At 39.5% G+C, this 22,338-nt stretch overlaps 1 protein-coding gene and 1 long non-coding RNA gene across 2 annotated transcripts in view; both read left to right on the top strand.

The window, feature by feature from the left end:
- Positions 1–10,698: 10,698 nt before the first annotated feature.
- Positions 10,699–22,338, top strand: part of mapkapk2a (MAPK activated protein kinase 2a) — a 28,446-nt gene continuing 16,806 nt past the window's right edge. The window contains exon 1 of the mRNA XM_085159943.1: positions 10,699–11,528. Coding sequence (XP_085016069.1) covers positions 11,283–11,528 — 246 coding nt within the window. The 5' untranslated portion in view covers positions 10,699–11,282. The remainder of the gene's footprint in view (positions 11,529–22,338) is intronic.
- Positions 11,535–17,823, top strand: LOC146518736 (uncharacterized). Its single transcript, XR_014874141.1, has 2 exons — positions 11,535–16,099; positions 16,743–17,823. It is a non-coding gene; the product is annotated as an uncharacterized LOC146518736 (long non-coding RNA).

The following is a 22,338-nucleotide window of genomic DNA, read 5'->3' as shown; positions in this document are numbered from 1 at the left end:
CGTGATGAGGATCAGACTGGCAGGATTAAAGAGCACTGGCTGGGCTGACCTCTGCTAATACGCAGAACACAGTGGAGGGAGGAAGAAGCACCGCTAGGCTGCAGGAACAGCTGTTCATTAAAAAGAAGCACAGCGCTCTTCTCCATAACAGATCAACACTCATGCACAGATGTTAATACATTTGATTATGTACAAAACATGCAGCAAATGGAATCTATATAAAATGTCGGGCTGATTTAAACTGGACCATATTCCCATGGACAAAGTGGCTCTTTCACCTCATGTAATCTCAGTTTGGATTAAGATGGATTATTGGATTACGAGCTCCCCCCCCCCCCCCCCCCCCTGCAGGGAGGCAGGGACACAGACTGAGAGAAAAAAAGCTGGACAGCTGAAACTTACACTTGCAGAATGAAGCTGATACCAGTAACCACATAGCTTATCTTATCTTATCTTAGCATAAAGACAGGAAGCTGGGGAAATAGCTAACCTGGCTCTTAAAGGGTAACAAATTCCAATAAGTGACTGAACTAAAATTCATACAGTGACTTGTTTAAATAATTTAGTATAGAACCTAAAATGGCATGTTTCTGTAATACAAAGTTATTAAGCTAAGCTAAGCAGGCTCATATATAGCAGACAGACAGGACAATGCTAACCTGCCAGAAGATGAGCTTTAATCAGAACATCATATAAGCTGTTAGTGAACAGTCAAGGAAAAGATCAATAAAATATATTGGCCTTACCTGGTAGAAAACACAGAACTTTGGTGTAGTAAAATAATAAAGTTTTGGTCCACATGACATTTAAAGCTTCTAATATTTTCTTTCTAAATTTTCCAACACAAATGAGATTCTCCTGTTTTCAAGTTTAAAGCGTTTTTTCTTCAGTTGTGTCTCTGCCAAATGTTCAAAAAATGATAAAAAGTTAATGGTGAACTGGACTTTACGCTGAAGCAGAGAATAAAGTGATTTACGAGCCAGCCTTAAATACCATGAAAGATTTTTTTTTATTTTCATGGGATTCATATCTGAGCACTGAGACAGCTGCTCAAAGAGATTCCTGAACCGATTCCTGAAACTTACTGTGAATAACAAATATGCTTGGAATCACTGTCTTGTTCAAAAGTCCTGTGATTACCAATATTACATTTCCAGAGGACAGAGGACATCACATTCATTTTCAAAATTACCTATAATATACACAAAAATTCAAGAGTCACATAATTAAGTTCCCGCAATGGCAAGGGACGCCACCCACCTCCACCAATGCCTGATGGGATGGACTTGAAGCTGATCTGCTAGGGCCAAACATTTAATCACTAAAACTGACTTCGAGAACTCTGTTACTGAATCTCTGTAACGTCACCATGAGTGTTTATCTTACTGACATCCATGTCTCTTAGATTTTGATCATGTATTGAAACAACTTGTCAGGTTGGTGAAATAGAATAATTTCTTTTATAGCTGGATCCTAAGGTATTGCACCTTTACATGGTTTCTGAAAGCTTAATTATGTTTTATTACAGCTGTAACTGATCTTAAATGGACGACTGAACAAAGGAGAAACGGGCCAAGTTTGATATATAAACATGCCATGTACTTGGCTCAGTGAGAGAACACTGATTTAAAGCATGGAAACTTGAACTGAACTGAATATGTAAACATAAACATACACTGTGAGCTTCATATTGATATCTCAGGAACAAGCAGAACTGCGGTTAGTGTAACATGCTGTTTGGATATTCTGCATATGCATCTCCATCCGAACAACCGTCTGGGGTCAAAGCAGCCCTTTGAGTCATCTTAAGGTGCTGAGTGTGTCCTAGCGTCGTATCAGACAGATTTAACTACCAGCAATAACTGAGTGAGTGTGAGAGTGTATCTTCTTTCCAAGACTGGGTCAGTGGACAGGAGTGAATCATTGGGGAAAAAAAGCAGCATGGAATTGTTGTGTCTGGTTGGAAGTGGGCCTTATGCCAGTAGACCAATAAATGCAGAAACTCTCTGTGCAGAATAACTGGAGCATCCTGCAGCCACATGCCACTGGGTCAGCAGAATCAGACCTGCATATCTGTGTGTGTGCCCAAAAGTGAGAAAGAAACAAGAGATGGCCAAAGCTGTCAAATGAAAAGGAAAAGGGGGCGTGTGAGGCCGGTTGTTAGTAGGGTGGAACTGAAATTAGGGCATTCTTTACAGCTGAGTAGGGCAAAGGAGGAGCTGGCAGCAGAAGTAGGCTAAATAATCATGTCCTATCATCAAACAGTCTATTGTTTATTGGTCGGGGGGGGGGGGGGGGGGCAGAGGGGGACAGGAATGTTCATGTGACTAAAACGTGAGAGCAATTGGTCACACATGAAACCCACAAGTTGTTGTCGTTCTATCCATGAAAGACAAAAAAAAAGAAGGAAATCTTGTTCATCTGCTTATTTCTTTTACCAGCTTAAAAATATCCCTCCTCAGCTCCACAGAGGGCCAGTTTGATAAAGGCCAGACTATGTGACCCTGAGGGCTGTTGTGCCTCTGCAGGGACCTCTGTGATATAGTCTGTGTTCTCTTATGAAAGGGGGATTCCAGTGACGGTCACATGCTTGCTGCGGCACTATAGAAGAGGCCAACTACTGCATGGAAAATAAGCCGTACATGGTTTTCCTTTGTGTCTGGATGCATGTGCATACAGCATTTCTATAGCGTTGTGCAGGTCAATGTCAGTCTACGCTTAACGCATTCCTTTTTTGTCTTTAGTTCCACAGGTATGTACCATAAGTGTGTGTTAGAGGGAGAGAGAGAGAGAGGGGGAGAGAGAAGTGAGTTTAATGTTTGGTCTTTGTCATGAGGGCTTTTATGTTTTATTCTTTCATCTGCTCCCTTTAGCGTTTGCCACAGCGGATCATCTGTCTCCATCTCATCTCTCCATCTGTCATGTCAACCCTCTGCACGTCCTCCTTTACTACATACATGAATCTCTTCTAAGGTCTTCTTCTTTCCCTCCTGCCTGGCAGCTCCATCTTTAGCATCATTAGTTCAGTGTATCCACTGTCCCTCCTCTGCACATGTCCAAACCACCTCAGCCTTGCCTCTCTAACGCACTAAGTCACTCCCAGTGAAACCCTTAACATCTTCAGTTCTGCCACCTCCAGCTCAGCTTCCTTTCTCTTTGTCAGTGCACCATCTCCAAACTGTACAGCAGAGCAGCTCTCACTACTACCTTGTAAACCTTCACTTTCACTCTTGCTGCTATGCTTCTGTCACGAATCTCCCCTAACACTTATCTGCACCCACTCCACCCTGCCTGCACTCTCTTCTTCACCTCTCTTATGGACTGTCTGTTGCTTCAGATGGTTGACCCCAGATATTTAATTTCGTCTGCTTTCACTACCTATCCTTGCAGCTTCAGTCTTATACCTCTCTTCCTCTCATCCACACACATGTATTCTGACCTACCTCTGCTGACTTTCATTCCTCGTTTCTCCAGAGCATACCTCCACCTCCCCAGGATCTCCTCCACCTGCTGCCTATTCTCACAACAGATCATAATGTTATCTGCAAATATCATAGTCCACTGAGACTCCTGCTTGACCTCATCTGCCAACTTGTCCATCACCACCACTGCAAACAAGGGGCTCAGGACCAGTCCCTGATGTAATCCCACCTCCACTTTGAACCCATCTGTCACTCCTTCTGCACACCTCAGCACCGTGTCCTCAAATATCACATACTTCTCTGTGACTCCTGACACCTTCACACAGTACCACAGTTTATCTCTTGGCATCCTGCCATGGGCTTTTTCTAGATCCAGAAAGACACAGTGCGACTTCTTCTGATGTTCTCTGTACATCTCCATCAACACTCTGAAAGCAAAAAGCACATCTGGAGTGTCCTTTCAAAGCATGAAGCTCACTGATTGTCACTCTCACTGATAGTTTCTTCTTACCCTAGCTTCATCAACACGTTCCCATATCTTCAAAGTATGCCACATCAGCTTTATCAGCATATCACGTGATATGGGGTTATGGATGTTATTTGACTGGAGGCATAACTCACAGACACACGAGACGCGCCATTACTCCAATGAATGTCCTTTATTATTTTTCATCCCCCCCCCCCCACAACAACCCAGCAGAAACGTTCCTACCTCTTAACATTTACCTGATACTACCCCCCCCCCCCCCCCCCCCCCCCGATGGAACGCCAGGACTGCCATAATGAATTAATTAAATACACCATTAAATAATTAATTAAATGTGGCAATAATTAATTAAAATCGGAAATAATTAATTACATAAATATTTACGACACATTTAATTAATTAATTATTGACACATTTAATTAATTATTGACATTTTTAATTTATTAATGACACATTTAATTAATTATTTATTTATTTCACATTTTAATTAATTATTGCCACATTTAAATAATTATTTAATGGTGTACTTCAGGAGTCAGGTGCAGGGATACCAATATGTCCTCTGCCTCCTCGCCCATAGTGTAGATAAGGGCGTTCACTTGATTCCGCTTGCGTCTCCGAGTCAGACACGATGCGAAATCTGTCAAAACGCTTTATCCATTTGGTCCAGTCGTCGGACCTAAAAGTGAATTTCTCCGGCGGGGTGACTTGAAACTGACTCATGACGTCACGTCTCTTTTCGCACAGCTCCTCTATGGCTGACCTTTAACCTGGCACCGACGCCGAAACCTTTCGCTTATGCCCAACTAACGTTTCCAGTTGTCTTCTGACACCATGTTCCGTTAGTTGAGCTTATGGATGCTATTTGACTAGAGGCATAACTCACAGACACACGAGTGTCCTTTATTATTTTTCATCCCCCCCCCCCCCCCCCCCCCAACAACCCAGCAGAAACGTTCCTACCTCTAACATTTACCTGATACTACACTTTCTACTTTCTTCATCTCCCTAACTATCCCACTGTTCTTTGCCACCCTCTTTTTTGAATATATATCAGCTTACATCTGTTCCAATCACCACTCTCTTCCCCTGGGGACACTCTCTACCACTTCAACCATCTCTTCTTCCTTCCCTCTAGTTGGCTTCAAACATGCCTCCCCCATTCCTCTTCCTTTGTCTTCGGCCAATACTAGAACAGAATGAGGACCTTGTTCATTCTTAACGCAGGCCCCACTGACCCAATATGGAAGTCTCATTCTTGATGATTGGTATGTTTGATTTGGCAGATTTTTACACCGGATGCCCTTTCTGATGTAAACCCACCGATTTGTGTCTCCTCTTGGTTAAGTGAGTGTGTAAACCCTCTACACAAACGTGCTCCATGAGAATATTGTGAAAGAACTTGTACTACTTTAAGAGCTGAATTAATGAATTACTTTCACTTCCGTTAGCACACTTGCACACCAACTCACGAATTAACTCACGCTTACACTATCAGACCATGACATATTCCAGAAATGTATGTTGTGAGACTGCACGTGTCTTTGCACACGCTGTATCACTCCACCACAAGCCATATGACTGGACTGCCTCAGAGCTAGTGACTATGACTTATCGTTGTGATATTTATAAGCTACTATGTTTGAGAACATGAGAAAGAGAGGGATACCGTGAGAAAGGAGGCTAGAGAAAGGGAAATTTTAGTAATGCACTGTCTTTAAAAGCTACTGTATATCTGTTTCTAACAAAACTAGAACAGAGAAATCAGATCTCCTGAGGAGAGAGCATTTTATTATTGGCTTTCTGAAAAACCAGACCATAAGCATGGAAATAACTGAATTTCTAGTTGAAGATTCCACAGATTATTGTTTTTTGGCTAAGTTAAATCAGACTGTATGCAAACAAATGCAGCTAAATCAGAGTAAAATGTGAAAACATTAATTTATGGGTTCTTGTTGTTTCACATAGCAATTACAGAGACATGAGAGTCAAAGAGAAAAGAGCTGAAGTTGGTGGAGACAAAGATCATGAGAGGGCATTAAAAGGGGTGTGTGTCTGATTGTGTGTGTTTGAGTGCATCAGTGGGGTGAGCAGGTTCATCGGGTCCCATGTTGGGCAGGAGGGTTGGAAGTGTTCGGGTGCTAGAATCCTATATCAGAGCCAGTGCTGACCATGGGTCTATATCAAGAGTCGGCTAGAGTTTCAGCCCTGCGCGGAGGATTATTCTGAGAAAGACGGGTTCTAGACAGCCTGAAATAACTGATCCAAACTTGCTTTGACTTATGCACTCTAATGAAGAACAGAGAGGGGTGCAGGAAATACGAAAGGAGATGCACCTCCTGCCCCTGTCAGGAAGTTAAAAGAGGTGATGTGAAACAGGAGAGAGTGTCTAGGGAGCATTCTGGGAAAGAGTGGAGAAAAGGAAAATGTCAACATGCCAAACTGTGCAGCCCTGTGCACCGGCCACGCATTCCTGATTGTTGTAGAACAGGATAAACTTTGGGACACTGCTGCATAACCCATGGATAGAAATTTTCTATGTTTAGTTGGTGTCATATAGTCACTCAGGTTGCTTTGATAATGAAGAAAGGTTGGAGCCAGGACACTAAACCCGAGGTGAATATTGTTATAAACAGGTCAGACCAGTGTCTGGGTAGACACTATAAGTACTCCACGAGTTATGTAAAGAGACTGTGTTAATTCATCAGTACAAAGCTGTCAAAAGCTCAGGCAAGCGTTTCCATTTTCAGAGCCTTCACTCAAATATTCCGCATGTGGTATATGGAGTCTGTATGTGTGTTCATGTGCTTGTGCAAAAGTGTTTTATAAGATGTACTCTCTGCATACATATATATAGGTGGTCCATCAGGACATGTGATGTGCTTCTCTTACATAACTGTGGATAAACAGGCATAAAGACAGAGATGTGCCTGTACACCATGCCAGAGAAAATTTCTGTTGGTTGGAAATTTATGAAGCTTGTATGATGTCCTTTATCCCTGGCATATTAGCTTACTTGTAATAGAAAGCAGTTGGTTAAAACAGCTGTATCATTTCTTCTGCGGTGTCCAGGTAGTATATAAAATCAGCTTTGGCAGAGCTTGGCTACCATTTAAGTCTGTATGGTGAAGCTTATAGGAGCTACCATTTTTGGATCTTGATCTGTGATAAAAGTCCTATTTTTGTGGCAAAGATTCATGCTAGAAACCTATTCAGAGACCTGGGTCCATATTGACATGATAGCATCACAGTTCTTTGCCCTGTTCTTCTGTAGTGAAGGTGCTCTACCGGACTGAGAATATTGCGAATGCTACCAGTGTTTTTCCAATCTTTTATTATGAACCTGCGTAAAATTGCAGCCTCAGTTTCCTGTTATTAGCTAACAGGAGTGACACTTGGTGTGGTCTTCTGCTGCTATAGCACAGATGCTCTTCTGCATACCTTGACTGTAATGAGTTACTGTTAGTCTTCCTATCAGCTCAAAATATGCTCACCATTTGCCTCTGACTTCTGACATCAACGAGACACACTTTTTTGTCCAGAGAACTGCCGCTCACTGGATATTTTCTCCTTTTCAGACTGTTTTCTGTAAACCCTAGAGATGATTACGTGGGAAAATCCCAGCATATCATCAGTTTCTGAAATATTCAGACCAGCATGATTGCCACCAATAAGAGTTGTGGTCAGTGAGCATATGTCACTAGAATAAAATGCAGCATTTCTACATAATTGTGAGCCAATTACTGGCAGATGAGTGTATGTGTATTTCAATTTAAGGTTTTTAATAATGTGGCACTACTTTGGATAAACCTTTAAAATCTTGATTTCACACATTAAACATATCTTAGTGGTATTCTCTCATTTCTGATGGCAGTGAAATAGACTTTAATTTCATTCAGCAACACTTTCAGGTGAAATGTATCCTACTCACAGACAGAAAGTTAACCAAACTGACCTGTGACTGATGGAAGCACAATGAAAATGACCACATGAAGTTTTTGTATACTACATATAAATGCTGCAATAATTGTTTGTGTTCAATAACAGTCCAATTTTTATTAAAATGTACTTTTTAAGTTGAAATCTTCAGAGCCGGTGCAGCACGATTGAAATAAACAATACTTTGCACAAAAGGAAACCAAAGCATATACATTTTTGGAAGATGGCGTTCCAAACTGATTTTTCAGATTGTTTTTCGATTTGGCTAATTACCGTTTGAACTATACAACTACATACCAAAGCATTTCAATGGAAAAAGCATTGCAAGCTCTTCAGATCACTGTTAACATTTTGAAAAAGTTGAAATAAACAAATATTAAAACATTTTAATGTGACCCACATTGTACACTATACACTGTTCATATTCTTCTCCAGTGAGATTAAAAACACTATATAATATGCTCCGAGGAAGGCGTTTCGTTAAGACTTGTCTGCCATCTTCTGGTAAAAAAGAGGCGCTGCATTCAATTTATAGCTTATCTACCGCCATTAGTTCCGGACCAAGTGCTTGACACTAGTAAGAAATTAAAGTGGCAGAAAAATAAACAGAAATAATGTGCTCATCTATTTCTGCATGTTTTTTGTTTGTTTGTTTTTTGTTCAAATTGCAGGCTCATTGTTATTGTGCCAAGGCCAGCACCACACCATATTAACTTGAAAAGGGAACCAATTTTGACAGGATTTGGCTAAAGTCACTTTGCTGTCCCCCCCACCCCCAAAAACAAAACAAAAAAACTGCTTGCACTCTTACACTTTATCTTTTTAATATTTTAGAGGCCGAACAGGAGACAAAGAGGAGACCTTTTCTCCAGGTGCAGAAGTGCATCAGTGAACTCACCAGAACAGCTGAATGTAAGCATGGAATATCCTCAACACACTTCCACTTGTTTCAGAACTTTAGAGCAGAGTGATGCTTTAAAAGTTGCTCAACGACCTCTATTTTAGTTTCAAGGACACATGAAGAATACACCTCAAAGTCTGGGAAAGAAGGAAAGTGGACATCTTTAGGTTTGTGAAGACCTCTCACCTAAGAAGTGTCTTCAGTTCTGAAAATAAAGGATGGAGAGACCCAGGTATTTAAGAGATAAGATAAGATAAGACTTTATTGATCCCACAACGGGGAAATTTTTGCGTCACCTCAGCTCACGTACAGATATATGAAGGAAATACAAAAATACAAATAAGTACAATCAATGAAAAAAAGTAAGATAATACACTATATACAATGGTAGCATACACAGTATGTGATTATGGATAAAGTTGGAAATATGGAAGACATAAACTATATAGCTTGGAAGGTCATGGTAGGTCCATTATTTAACCCCTAGCGCCTAGTGGGATTTCTCTCCTTTGGAAGTAATTGAATTCTCACATGAGCCAAGGTGTGAAAAAATGCAAAGGTCAATACCATCAATGGGGGTTAAGGGTTAAAACACTGAGACCTCACCTCACCCTATTGAGGGCACCTGAGGCAAGGTGTGAGGGTGAGTTAAAGTGCCAGGGAGGGGATATCAAAACTGCATTGTAGGTGGCTGATAGCTGATGTTGTAAGCCACCACTCTTGTTCACCGATGGCTGCTCACAGTGGACATAAATGACCTCCTGTATTCCTCTTTCAAACCATCTGTCTTCTTGGTCTAAAATGTGGACATTCTCATCCTCAAAGACTGACCTTTCTCCTTTAAGTGATGTACAGCTTGGGTCAACTGTACTAGGGTTTCAAGACATAGGTCTCACCAGCCTCTTAGATGATGTTTCCACTAACTTAAAGAAGTCCAGCTTCCTTTTTTTTTTTTTTTAAAGCTGTTAAGACTACCTTGACATGGACAACTGAGAACCTACACAGACTGACCTGCAGAGGCCCATCTGCTCAGTTTCTTCCTCAGTCATGCTGGTTACCATAAGCCTTCCCCTATCCTAATATTTTTTGTAATAATTTCTTTTCCACAGTTATTGTGTTGTCTTATTCCCTTGCAGATTAGCAACACAATGTATTCCTCTGAAATGCAACAATGCTGCAGTGATTTAGGCTCAGAGACAGCCTACTGTAAAGGTACCACAGTTGAATTAAAATGTACGGACCAAAACACCATGTTATATCTGTATCTTGTGTTGAAAGTGGAAATTTTATATCCTTGAGGAAGTTTTCATTTAATAATTAGAATGTAAAAATGATAGGTATTAAAGTGACTGCACAGGCTATTGTTAGCATTCAATGCTGCTTTTAGGCTAATTAATAAGGTTTCATTTTTTGACAGTCACAATATTAGTAGTTGCATGGAAAACATTTTATATACTGCTGCCCTTTGACATACAGGAAAAAGACAAAGCAAGATGTGTGTGTGTGTGTGTATGTATGTGTGTGTACAATCCTGGTTGCTCTGTAACTTCAATACTTTCATGCAGATTTGGGTTCTAATTCTAATTCTAATTCACCACCTTTCCAAAACAAATCAATGTGAAAGTAGGAACAGCAGACTTAAAGGCACAAAAGCTCTAGCACTGAGGTCACCTATAGCACTTTGGTCCTTCTGGTCAGAGATTAGTGTGTCTATTTTCGTCCCTGTCCCTGTTAGACTGCTAATAAACTGGAGGGGGGTCTCTTGCCTGAAAGACTGGCAATTAAAACCTACGTAACGCTTCATACTGTCACACAGGAAACGCACAATAAAAATGCAGGCTACTCTTTGATTATCTTTTGGCAAAGTAAGTCTCTGTTCTCGTAAACGTCTGTGCGTGTGCCCTCTCCTGGCCGACGCTCCAGTCTGTCGTATGAATCCAGCCGTTTCTTCTGGCGCACTTCTCCTTTAAGTGCCGAAAAAAAGCCCCGGCCATATGACGTCAGAAGCTAAACCTGCTGGGTGTCTGTCCGTTGGAAAGTGAAGTGTGTTTGTCGTGCTATTGCTATCGGAGTTTTTTCTCCCTGTGTTGCCTGTCTTTCGTGAAGTGTTTCTGTTATTTTTGTTTTTACTTCCCTCGAGAGGTTTCACGGTATCGACTGGAAAAAAAAACTCTGCCGCTGTTGCCGCCTTAGAGGATGTTTTAGAAAAGTTCCTGAAGCTTTCTTTGAGGAAACCGGTGGACGGTGGACACCACCGGAGATGGATAAGCTAACCGATAGCTGAGTTGTTAGCCGAGAATCACAGAAAAGACTCGAGCTAGGATGCTAATAGCTAGCTAGCTAACTTGGCTTTTTACCGGCTAACCGAGCGACTTTGTGAACCCGTATCGTTAAAACTACTGCCAGATTTTCCTCGGGCCTGGACGCGACGCGGTGAGCAGTTTGTCAGAGGCCAGCTAACTCAGGAAGACTCGGTCTCTGTATTGAGAACAGTATTGTTGAGGGGAGGCTGCTTACCTCTCAGCCCCGAACTATGAACATGCTATCAAACTCACAGAACCAACCACTGTTTCCCAACCCGGCGGGGCAGCAGAACCCAGCCGGGCAGCAGAACCCTTCGGGCCAGTTCCACTCCTTCCAGCCCAGACCCACCTTACAGATCAGGAAGAACGCAATCACTGACGAATACAAGGTGACCAGCCAGGTGTTGGGGTTGGGAATCAATGGAAAAGTGCTCGAAATAGTACAGAAGAGCACTGGCGACAAGTATGCCCTAAAGGTAGGTCATATCTGTAATGAAAGCAACACAATTTTTTCCAGCTATGAGTTCATCCAGTGGTCACTATTTTGCAATGAAGACTTTCAAGTTCAATTCTACACCACTGGACGCTCTAATAGGAAAGCAGAGTCCAGAGTTCATTTTTATCCAACAGTGTCGTTTTTAGACTTATTATTTAGACATATTTCTCCTTGTTTGTTGTCCTGCTAAGTGTCAAATTTAGCTAGCAGCCTGCTGTTTAGACAAGACCTCAAACTTTCAGGAAATTCGACTTTCAATGTGCTTACATTTTACAGAGCATCAAAATTTCTGTTTTTTTGTCTTCCTTTTCATTGATGTGGCAATGTTGGTAAAAGTGTATCCACGAATTAAATTTTTGATCACCTTTGGCAATAATTTCTTACCCTAAAACATGTCCCGATGTTGTCCAACAGGTGATTTTTAACTCCTATTATTAGAACATGTAACTTCATCATACTAAGCTGGTGCACAGTGAACCTAGAGTAACTTATAAGCAAATAATGAATTGATACACAACAGGTATCTCTCTAGTTCAAGTGTGCAGTGCTGCTTCTTGTGACTGGAGGTTGCTATGTGATGTTGAAGCTGTTTCTCAATTGTGTTTTTTATTATTTTTTTATTTCACATTGTCATCGTTTTATTTGTCACCCACTTTCACCACGTAGAGTAACAAGGTAAGAATGTCATACGTAGCTTTAAAAAGCTACTTTAAAAAGTGTGTATGGGTTGGGGGTGGTGGTTGTTTGGGTTGTGGCTGTAAAGTGACACTGCAGTATCAGGATCTACCTCTTAAGAGATCATTTTCTGTATTGGTCAATGATTGATAAAGGACAAACGTCACAACAGCTATACACACACACAAGTGATTGAAATGTTATCCAGTGAGGCTAAATATCACTGAAGGCTCCCCCTCCCCATCATTATGATAGAGGGTGTAATCTTAAGATTGTCAGCATACATAACTGTTGCACAAAATCTACAAATCTAAAACCTGAAAAAACAGGTGAGTGCTTTGTGTGTGTGTGTGTGTGTGTGTGTTAAACAGCAAATTCACACAAGCTCCCACGCAACCGTCAGTGAGCCATGTTTTTGTTTGTTGTTAAAACACTTGTAACAAGTATAAACTTAGAAAGTCATGTTGAACTCTCAGGCCTTCTCAATTGTGTTCTCAGCTGTTTTGTGTAAGCAGGGGCCTTATACATTGATAGCGCTGCATGTCAAACTATAGTTGCCTTTTATGTGAATATAGTTGTCGTTTTTAAAGTGGAAGTGGACTCAGTTCACAGTGAAGTGTAAAACATTTCTAGTAAAGCAGTATTTAATATCCAATAGAAATGCAAAGATGAAAGGAAGTTGGCAAAAGGTTCCCATGATTATTGTTGCAGTTGCTCAGTAATTCATGTAAAATTGGTGCCACTCGATTAAAAATCAGTTTTACGTTCACCCTGTGAAAAATCTTCCAAGCTAAAGGTCCACAGCTTACACAGAAGTGGGCTGAAATTCTGTACTTTGTTTCCAGGATTTTTGAGCGCTTAAGGCTGAGGGAGTAGAGAACTTTTTTCCAAGTATGATTTAATATGTTGGGTCATTCTTTTATTAAATCTTAGTCTTATTAGGTTGTGACTGAACGTGTCCTGGAGGGTAAAATCACATTTTCAAATGTTGTCAATTTTCCATCAGTTTCAGACCACAAATATATAAATTTGGCTATCCAAACTTAACAGTGCTAGCAGCAGTGGCCCTCTTTTATCCTAGCATTCACACCCTGACAAACAGCCACTTCTTCTTTTTTTTTTTTTTTTTTTTTTTTTTGGGTCACAGCCATGCTAGCCGGCTGTCATCTGTTTACTTTTCCCCTTGCTTGTTTGCAACTTCCCTTCAAAGAAAAATTAACAGACAGAAAGGGGGTGGCATCTGTCTGTCAGAGCTGCAGCCCAGGTTAGTGGCCATTGGGGTCATAACATCTTTGAATCTCTAACTGCTTTTTTACATTAGGTCCTTGCCCCTTAGAGACAGTATCTGAATGCCTCTCCTGTATCCTTAATGACATGTTTTGACACATCACTAGATGTGGTTCAACTAATTCTGACATCCTTAATTCTGACATTAGAATACCAAATACCAAACTAGCAGAGGTATTTACCAGCATTTTTAACAAATCTTTATTAAATGCTGTTACTGGAAAATTTCTTTGCAACTGTAAGGGTCTTAGACTTCCATCTGGTCACACCCCTGAACTGAGAAATGGACTCAACCCTGAGCAATAAACTCCTGAATCCATCCATTAAGCCACTACAGACTATTCAGTCTCTAAAACTGGAACACCCCATTAGATGGCAAAGGAGCTTTCTTCTGCTGCCTAGTAGTTTTTTCTTTTTTTCTTTTCTTTTTTTTTTTTTTACCAACTTTGTTTAGTCAAGGTGACAGATATTTGTTAAATTGGATGCATTAATGACCGGCCACTCTGTTTGTTCACAAATGCTAGCAAAGTGTAGAATGTGGTTCATGCAAAAATATTTCTTTTTTTATACAGCAGCCCAGGTTGTCATCAGTCTAGTAAGTAAACTGATCCAGAGGTACAGGCAGACTCCTGAACACTGTCTGCCTTGCAGAAAATTAACTGCTGGGTTGGGTTTAGAAGTAGGTATCAGTTTAAATAACTTGAAATGAGAAATTGTTTGCTTAACACTATAACGCTTCATCTAAGTTTCTCTGTGAATCAGGGCGTTCAGGACAGTCCACTCAGGGATCCTTTAAACATGGCACCCTGAGCTCCCAAAGACAAGTTCCAGACCCGTCTTTCACCTAGAAACAATATCAGAATAAGATAAAATAGTAAGAATAAGAATATTGTTTCCATAACACTACAAAAACCACTAAAATTGTAATTCTCAAACTGTGACTATGATCCTAATCTAGTATGAGGTATAATAAATAAAGCAACTGCTGCTGCATCTCCTGACTCTGGTCACTTGGTGAAGTTGAGTAGTTGGCATTATTGCACATTAATATAATTGTTTTGAATCTTCAAGCATTCCTGTATTGAGAGTTGTGTGGAAGTCTTAATCTGTGTCATTTTCTGGTGTTGTTGTGAAATTTATGAAGCTATTTTTTTTATTATAGTACCATAAATCAGCCAAAACATTTACTGGTATAACTGAAAACGTAATTCTAAATGAATCTAAAATGAATCACACTGAGCAAACACTGTTTTGTGGCATCTCTCCAACTAAATATACAAGTCTGAACTAAGTGAAGTTGATACACATAAGACGGCAAAAGGAATTTTTTTCCCCCCCTCCTCCTACCTGCATACGCTATAATTTACTTTGCCCGATTCCTTCAGTCCTGAGTGTTCTTTATTCTGGTCGAGGTGCTGGGAAATTTGACTATTTTGTTACTGTGTTCAATGCTGTAAATGCCCAATTGAAAAACATGGACCTTATGCAAAACATAATGAAAGTCTTAGTTTTAGCAATTTATTCTGGCTGACTGAGCAAACAAGCAAATTGCGCTAATGCTTTGACCTATTGCCTTTCATCAGATACTGGGAAAAAAGGGAGGTTGGGTCACGTGAATGCTTGAATGACAAAGATGTTGCAGTTTGGTGTTTTTCTTTTTTGTTACTGTGTACAAGCTGAGTATTTAGATGTATTTTTCTTCTGTTGGATATAGTGGCTTGAATGCATTCTTTTTTTTTTTTTTTTTTATCTCTTTTTCTTTTTACTGCTGCTACATTGAGAATGTTTTATGGCACGCAGTATTATCACATCTCATTTGATATGCCAGCTGTAAAGGTTGTTGACGTCTGAGTGTAATCATGTGGAGCAACAGTTTTGTTTTTTGGTTTGAAGGTGGGTGGTAGGGTCATTTAATTTTAGACTGGTTCACGTGGGAGGGGTTAGGCCTTAATAATTATGGTGTGGTATGAGTGTGTTTATTACCGGGCAATAATAAACCCTGTCTCTTGCATCTACCACTACCCCATTGTCCATGCACATCCGCAGCGCCTAAGTCATACTTGCATCTGCTAATGCAATCAACTTTTTAGGGGCCAATATGGAGTTTTTCTTTAGTGTTTGTTATCGTCAGACTCGATATCGTGTCCAAGAGGCTGTCAACAGTGGATCATTTTTATCCTTTTAATCACAACACAACAAATTTAACTGCACACATTAGGTTCACTAAATGACTGAAGTTATAAAATCTGAACTCTTGTCTCCTCGCAGCCTTATAATTTTAGGTGTTGGTGCACATCAGTACAAAGAGTTTCTGAGGAATCACTTTTATCTTACAATGAAATATTTTCATCCTGATTGGAGTCCCTCCGAGGGTGACAGTGCACAAGGTGGGGAGTCACTAAGTGGTTGATGAAAATTACATTGTTAGACACTAGATCTCGACCCAACTGAAGTCCTATTGGAGATTTTGGAGTTGCATATTCAACAGTACTGTACACCATCATCAAAACAGTTTCAGAGACCTACAAAATCTCTGCCAAGGCACATTACAACTGGCAGCACTTTGCGGCTCATAACCTAAGATATGGGGTGCCATTAGGGGTGGGGGAAAAAATCGATACTGTGTAGTATCGTGATATTTTGTTTGCTAATAATGTATAGATACAGGGACAGCAGAAATCGATTTTTGTAGACTGGAACATGCTCTGACTTCAGAGCATGTTGATCAGCTCCTTTTTCTGAGCAAGAATTCTGACATTGCTTCACTGTCCAAATGTGTTTAACTTTTTTTCGGCAGCAATAAACATGACAGTTTACTTATTTTAATTTAAGACATGTTTTATTTTAATTAGGTTTAAAACTTTTTTTATTTAATGTAAAATTATATTTTGTTTTAATTTACTTTCAAATTCTTCAGTTGCTGAAGGGGCTGCATAGTTTTCATAAATTGCATAGTTCAGAATAGCTGTAATTGTACCAGATGGTTGCATTCAGTTAAGTTGGACTAGACTGTAATACAAACCGTTCAGTTTGTCAACAATAAAACTGAAATGAGAGAAAGACTGAGTGCGAGACTTTGATATTAGATAAAATGAATATTGATTAAGTTTACCTTTATGTACAGAATCTGAATATCGCAAAATATTTTTAAAAAATTGCAATAATATCGTATCGTGCATTAAGTATTGTGATAATATCGTATCGTGGGATGTATGGTGATTCCCACCTCTAGGTGCCATGTAGATTTTCCCTTTTTGGTCATGTTGCCAACCCCAAATGTCCATCAGCAAAGCAGTCCTTCCCCTGATATGAACTTGTATATTTAAAAATATTTGCCAGAAATAGCTGCAGACCGTGACAGATGGCTTAATTAATATTATATTGTTGATAGTACAAAGTCAAAACTGTTGTTAGGACCTCACTGGTAAAATGCAATTGAAAAATTGGATTAGAAGACATGTTGTTGCAAAGAAGCCCCTAAAATGGAAGAACAAATAACAGTGATGAAAGATAACGTTTGGACAGAACACTTGTTCTCTCTCCTAACCGGAGACAGAAGTTGGGGGGGATTGCTGTTTATGTATCACAGCTACAGGAAAGTTAGTGAAGATTTTACCTAATCTTTGTACACTGTTTGAATGACAACATAAATATGCTTCCACATAAATATTCTTATGTTTTAGCATCTGGACAGATGGCTTTGTTAGCTGCCTGTCTTATTTCATAGACTCAAACAGTAATATTATTGTAAAAGGCTACTTTTTATTTCTTCCATAAGACCCCTGAGCCCCCACTAGGAGTTGGTTTAAAAAATCGATTTTCCAATTCTAATCGATTTTTGAATTAAATAAAGCAATATCGATTCATTAAATCCTGAATCGATTTTAAATATAAATGTATTTTGCCAGAAACGCCAGAATCTCAGCTTAAAGGTCACAAAACTATTTCAACAACTGCCGAACAGCTAAAACAGCAAATGAGCGCAGGTAAACGGATTCCGCACGTAGACGTAAACACAAAGCGCGGATCGTTCACCCTACACAGGAGCTGAAAGCCGAGATGTGACAGATTGTGAAGCTGCAGGTTTTGTCAGTCTTTGACCAAATTTCACTGATCCAGCAGCAAAAGATCAAATCTAGGTTTCATGTTTGATAAACATCGTCATTAATTCCCTGTTACTTTTGCTTTCTGCTTCCAGCACGATAAAATCAAACTTCCTGCACTGCGCGCTCGCGCGCTCTCTCTCTCTCTCTCTCTCTCTCTCTCTCTCTCTCTCTCTCTCTCTCTCTCTCTCTCTCTCTCTCTCTCTCTCTCTCTCTCTCTCTCTCTCTCTCTCTCTCTCTCTCTCTCTCTCTCTCTCTCTCTCTCTCTCTCTCTCTCTCTCTCTCTCTCTCTCTCTCTGTGTACTTCAAGAACAGTTTCCCATCTCAAATCTGTTTTCTGCATTATTCGCTTGCTTATTACGCACCAGTCAACTGTTGTGTACAGCACTGTCAGCTGCTGATTTTTGTTGTTTTTTTCTTCTCAAAAATGACCTCCTATTTACAAACAAGTGATGTTTCCACATTTTCTCCACCCGTCTAAACGAAACACCCAGCTTACATCATTAGACATACACACACAATTATGGGCATGCTGAGGTTTGTCACATGGAATGTAAATGGGGCTGGCACCAGAGGAAAGAGGTTAAAGATATTTAACCAGCTTAAAAAACTACAGGCAGATGTTGTTTTATTACAAGAAACTCACAGACCTGTTACAGGTTTAAACGAACTTAAAACACCTGAGTTTCCTAATGTGTTTGCAGCTTGTTATAATTCTAGACAAAGAGGAGTAGCAATCTTAATACATAAAAATGTTAATTTTACAGTACTCGATACAGTTATAGATCCAGAGGGTAGATTTCTAATTATTAAACTATCAATATTGAACAAAAAACTATGTATTGTAAGTATATATGGTCCAAATGTTGATGAACCCTCATTCTTCCACGGATTTTTTAGTGCACTCTCTGAACACCTTGATTGCACACTCATTCTTGGAGGCGACCTCAACCTTGGACTAAATGAAGAAATGGATAGGCTCAACACAACAGGAACTCAGCGCAATTGGCAATCCACAAATATAATCAAACAGTATATGAGCGACTATGGCCTTTGCGATGCATGGCGCTCCCTTCACCCCAACAGTAAGGAATATACTTTCTTCTCACATGTTCATCACTCCTACTCTCGTCTGGATTATTTTTTGGTCAGCAGCTCACTGCTGAGTGACATTTCAGACACTGAGATTCACCCTATAGCTGTCAGCGATCATGCTCCTGTATCTTTAACACTAATGCACAAGAATAATACTACGCCAAGTAAAAACTGGAGATTTAACACATCACTACTTAAAGATGAAGACTTTATTAAATATTTTAAAAAGGAATGGATTTCATATTTAGACTTTAATGACACTCCCGGAACATCTGCTTCTGTTCTATGGGAAGCAGGAAAAGCTGTGATGAGAGGTAAAATAATTTCTTTCTCATCACACAAAAAGAAAGAAGAAAACAAAAATATTCAGGAATTAGAAAAAAACATCAAATCCTTAGAAGAAGCCTACGCGTTCCACCAAGATCAAGAAATAATGAACAAAATATGCAAAACAAAACTAGAATTAAATGAAATTATTAATAGAAAAACACAATTCCTTGTACAAAGACTTCGCTTGCAGAATTTTGAACACAGTAACAAATCAGGTCGATTTCTAGCAAACCAGTTAAAAATAAATAAAGAAAAAACAACTATATGTGCTACTAAAGATTTATCGGGGAACACAATATATGACCCTGGAAGAATAAACAAGATTTTTAGGGATTTCTATGAAACTTTATATTCACCACAAATAAACCCGTCTAAAAATGAAATTGATTTGTTTCTTGACAACGTAACTCTTCCAAAATTACTAGACAGTCAAGCAATGGCACTGGATTCGCCATTGACGCCAGGTGAACTCCAGGAAGCCCTGATAAGTATGCCCAATAATAAGGCTCCAGGTCCAGACGGCTTTCCTGTATGTGACCAGGGGATTAGTTTCTGAGTTGTTCCAACAGTTGTCCCTTCTGAGGTAAAAAGGAAAAAAATGCTCGACTTATTCAAGTGAAGTAAACACCTGTCAAGGTCTGTTTAAGAAAAGAGGAAGTGGTGATCTTAGGCAGTTTAAATGTGTGTTTTTGTGGTTTGCATTTCCACAATTTCACTTGGACTACAGAGCAGAGGAAACCTGTCTAAATGGTGCTTTAAAAGTAGTGTTTTTTTGAAACTGCTAACAAAAAGTCTAACATCATAATTTCTTGTGACTTTATGCTGGTAAGGGGTCTGATTAAGTATTATCACTGATGGAGGAAAAACTGCTCATGCGTTAATCATGAGATGGCAGGAAAAGGAAGGACGGGGAGGAAGGAAGAGGTTCTCCTTTGGTCTCCTTTGAGTTATTTCTCTACTGTTATGATTTTCCCCTATGAGTTTGCCATCTCCTCTCTTTTCATTGCTTGATGATGAGCTATTTCCATTATGCATCTGATTACCTGCTTAAGCAAGATTGAAATCCCCCTGCTTTCAGCATACATTTAGTCATCACTGATTTGCTGTGGAAAGTGAGTTAAACAGAATGTATTACTCAATAATTTAATCCTTAAATCTCTAAAAGTATTCTTTTTATTTTGCCATCAGATACCAGATGTACCAAACTTCTGGCTAAAAATGTTTTTCACTCTTAGAACACATAATTTCGCTAACAGGCACGTTGATCCACTGAAACTCTGCTTTGAAGGTAGTGTGAAACTGAAAGACAGTAATGTTTTTCATTTTTAAAGAGTGAAAGGAAAAGGGGAATGTCTGAACAGCAAGAATAAAACAAACTGACTTGATGTTATAACTCAGTGTGTATATGTACCTTTTATCTGTGGGCAGAGAGCCAACTGTTTACTTATTACTTAGTCAGTAGCTACAATGACGCAGATCATAGGTATGACGCTGAAACAAAACCTGTTGGGGTTTTGTTACTCACTAGTTATTGGCATTTTGGTCTAGACAACCCAAAATGTGATCTCCACATATGTGGACACCAGGAGGTTAAAGAAGAAAGACCATTGTCTACTCTTTGTGCTTGTTTTGTGTTTAGTCTGAAGGTCACAGGCTCAGTGACAAGTGGGATCTGTATCATAGCATTATTTAAATCTTTATTGCTGTCAAAATGGTGGCATATTTACCCCCAAAAATGTGTTTGACATTTGCCACAAACAAAGAGATTAGCTCAAGCCTCATAAACATCTCAGGGGTTTAAGCTTCTTTGGCCTAATATGATTTAATCAGTTATGTTGTCTGTGATCTAGTGTAGTAACCACCCAAAGATGTAGATGTTGCTTGACTAGTAGATAAATGAGGTATGGTGCATCTCTTCTTTGTGAATGTGGCCCCTGTGAATAAATAACTAAAATTCAACTGAAGCCACCCACACATACTGACCATGTCTTTTTCTTGCATCTCTTTCTGTGGAGGGAAGTGCTTTTGGAAGGATGTGGTATTGTGGTTGTGAAAGATGGTCCCAGATGTAGGTAGGCAACTGTAGATGTGACAGAGTAATTTCCAAGTTGATGCAGTACTTTGTGAAACTAAATTAGCCCCTGTTTCTGCGTACTTGCAAGTTCTTAGTTTTTTCATGTAACATAATTAGGCATATTTTATGTATTCATCCTCACTTTTTTGTTCTTTCTTCATGTATTATTTTCTACTCGGGTCTTATGATCAGTTCCTAATATGGAAGCAGCATGGTTAAATAGTGCTGAATGGTGTTAACAGTAACGGGAAGTGAGTGGTTTTTCTTGCTCAGAGTTCATTCATGCAACATATCACATAAATCTGTTGCTTTTGTGTCAGTTGTGACACAACACTCTAGTAATTCACAGATTTGAAGCTAGTTATAGTCATTTAAAAGCAAAAGTTGCTGTTGTGCAACTTTACAGCTTAAAATTATGAAACAAAATAAAACTGCTGAACTCTTAAGGATCCTTAATATGCAAAAAAGTGGAACTTCCTTATAGCTTAACTGTTCTGGGAACTTGTCCTGCTAAACATCTTAGTTTGTCTGTCTGAAAACACTCTCACACACTCACACCTGTGACTAACCGGGCACTGGTCACATTGTTGGCCTGCTGTCATTTGAAAGCACTTGATAACACGCCACTTTGCTTGTATTTATATAGTAAAGCCACAAATGCAGGTGGGGATTTACACAATGAATCACAGGGTGGCCAAAGGGAGGCGGTACTGAGGCTAGCTAAAAGGAAGGGTTAGAGTCAAAATGTTGCTAAATGTCGTTAGTCTCTGTTTCACTATTTCACTTCTATAATAATTCCATCCACTGCCTGAAACGGTTTTCATCTGTCCCAACTCAGCTGCTTCTATTTAAAAAACAAACAAACAAATAAAAAAAAAAAAAAACCCTCCATCTTCCAGTCTATATTGGGAAGTGAGACAACTTGGTGTTTTTTGTCATAGAGACATAGTCCTGTCTCATTTCCTTCTTTTAGCAAGCCACTTGTTTTTTTTTCATGAATTGAAATGCTGAAAGTTATCTGTCCTGCTAGGTTCACAGTCATTATTATTGACAGAACTTCACAGTGCTGTTTGGTCACTGGTGAGACATTAAAAACGTAGATTTTGTTTTTTAAATTAAACAAATTCTCACCTTAAGTGCCACAGTTGAAAACTGTGTTTACTTGCCACAAACAGTATGTTCTGTGCAAATGTTAGCTTTAACCAGCTGTCACAGGACAAGCTGCA

Source organism: Neolamprologus multifasciatus, chromosome 5, assembly GCF_963576455.1.
Source record: "Neolamprologus multifasciatus chromosome 5, fNeoMul1.2, whole genome shotgun sequence".
In the NCBI taxonomy this organism is placed as follows: Eukaryota; Metazoa; Chordata; class Actinopteri; order Cichliformes; family Cichlidae; genus Neolamprologus; species Neolamprologus multifasciatus.
Note: the sequence above shows the minus strand (reverse complement) of the source record. Positions and strands in the feature narration are given on the sequence as shown.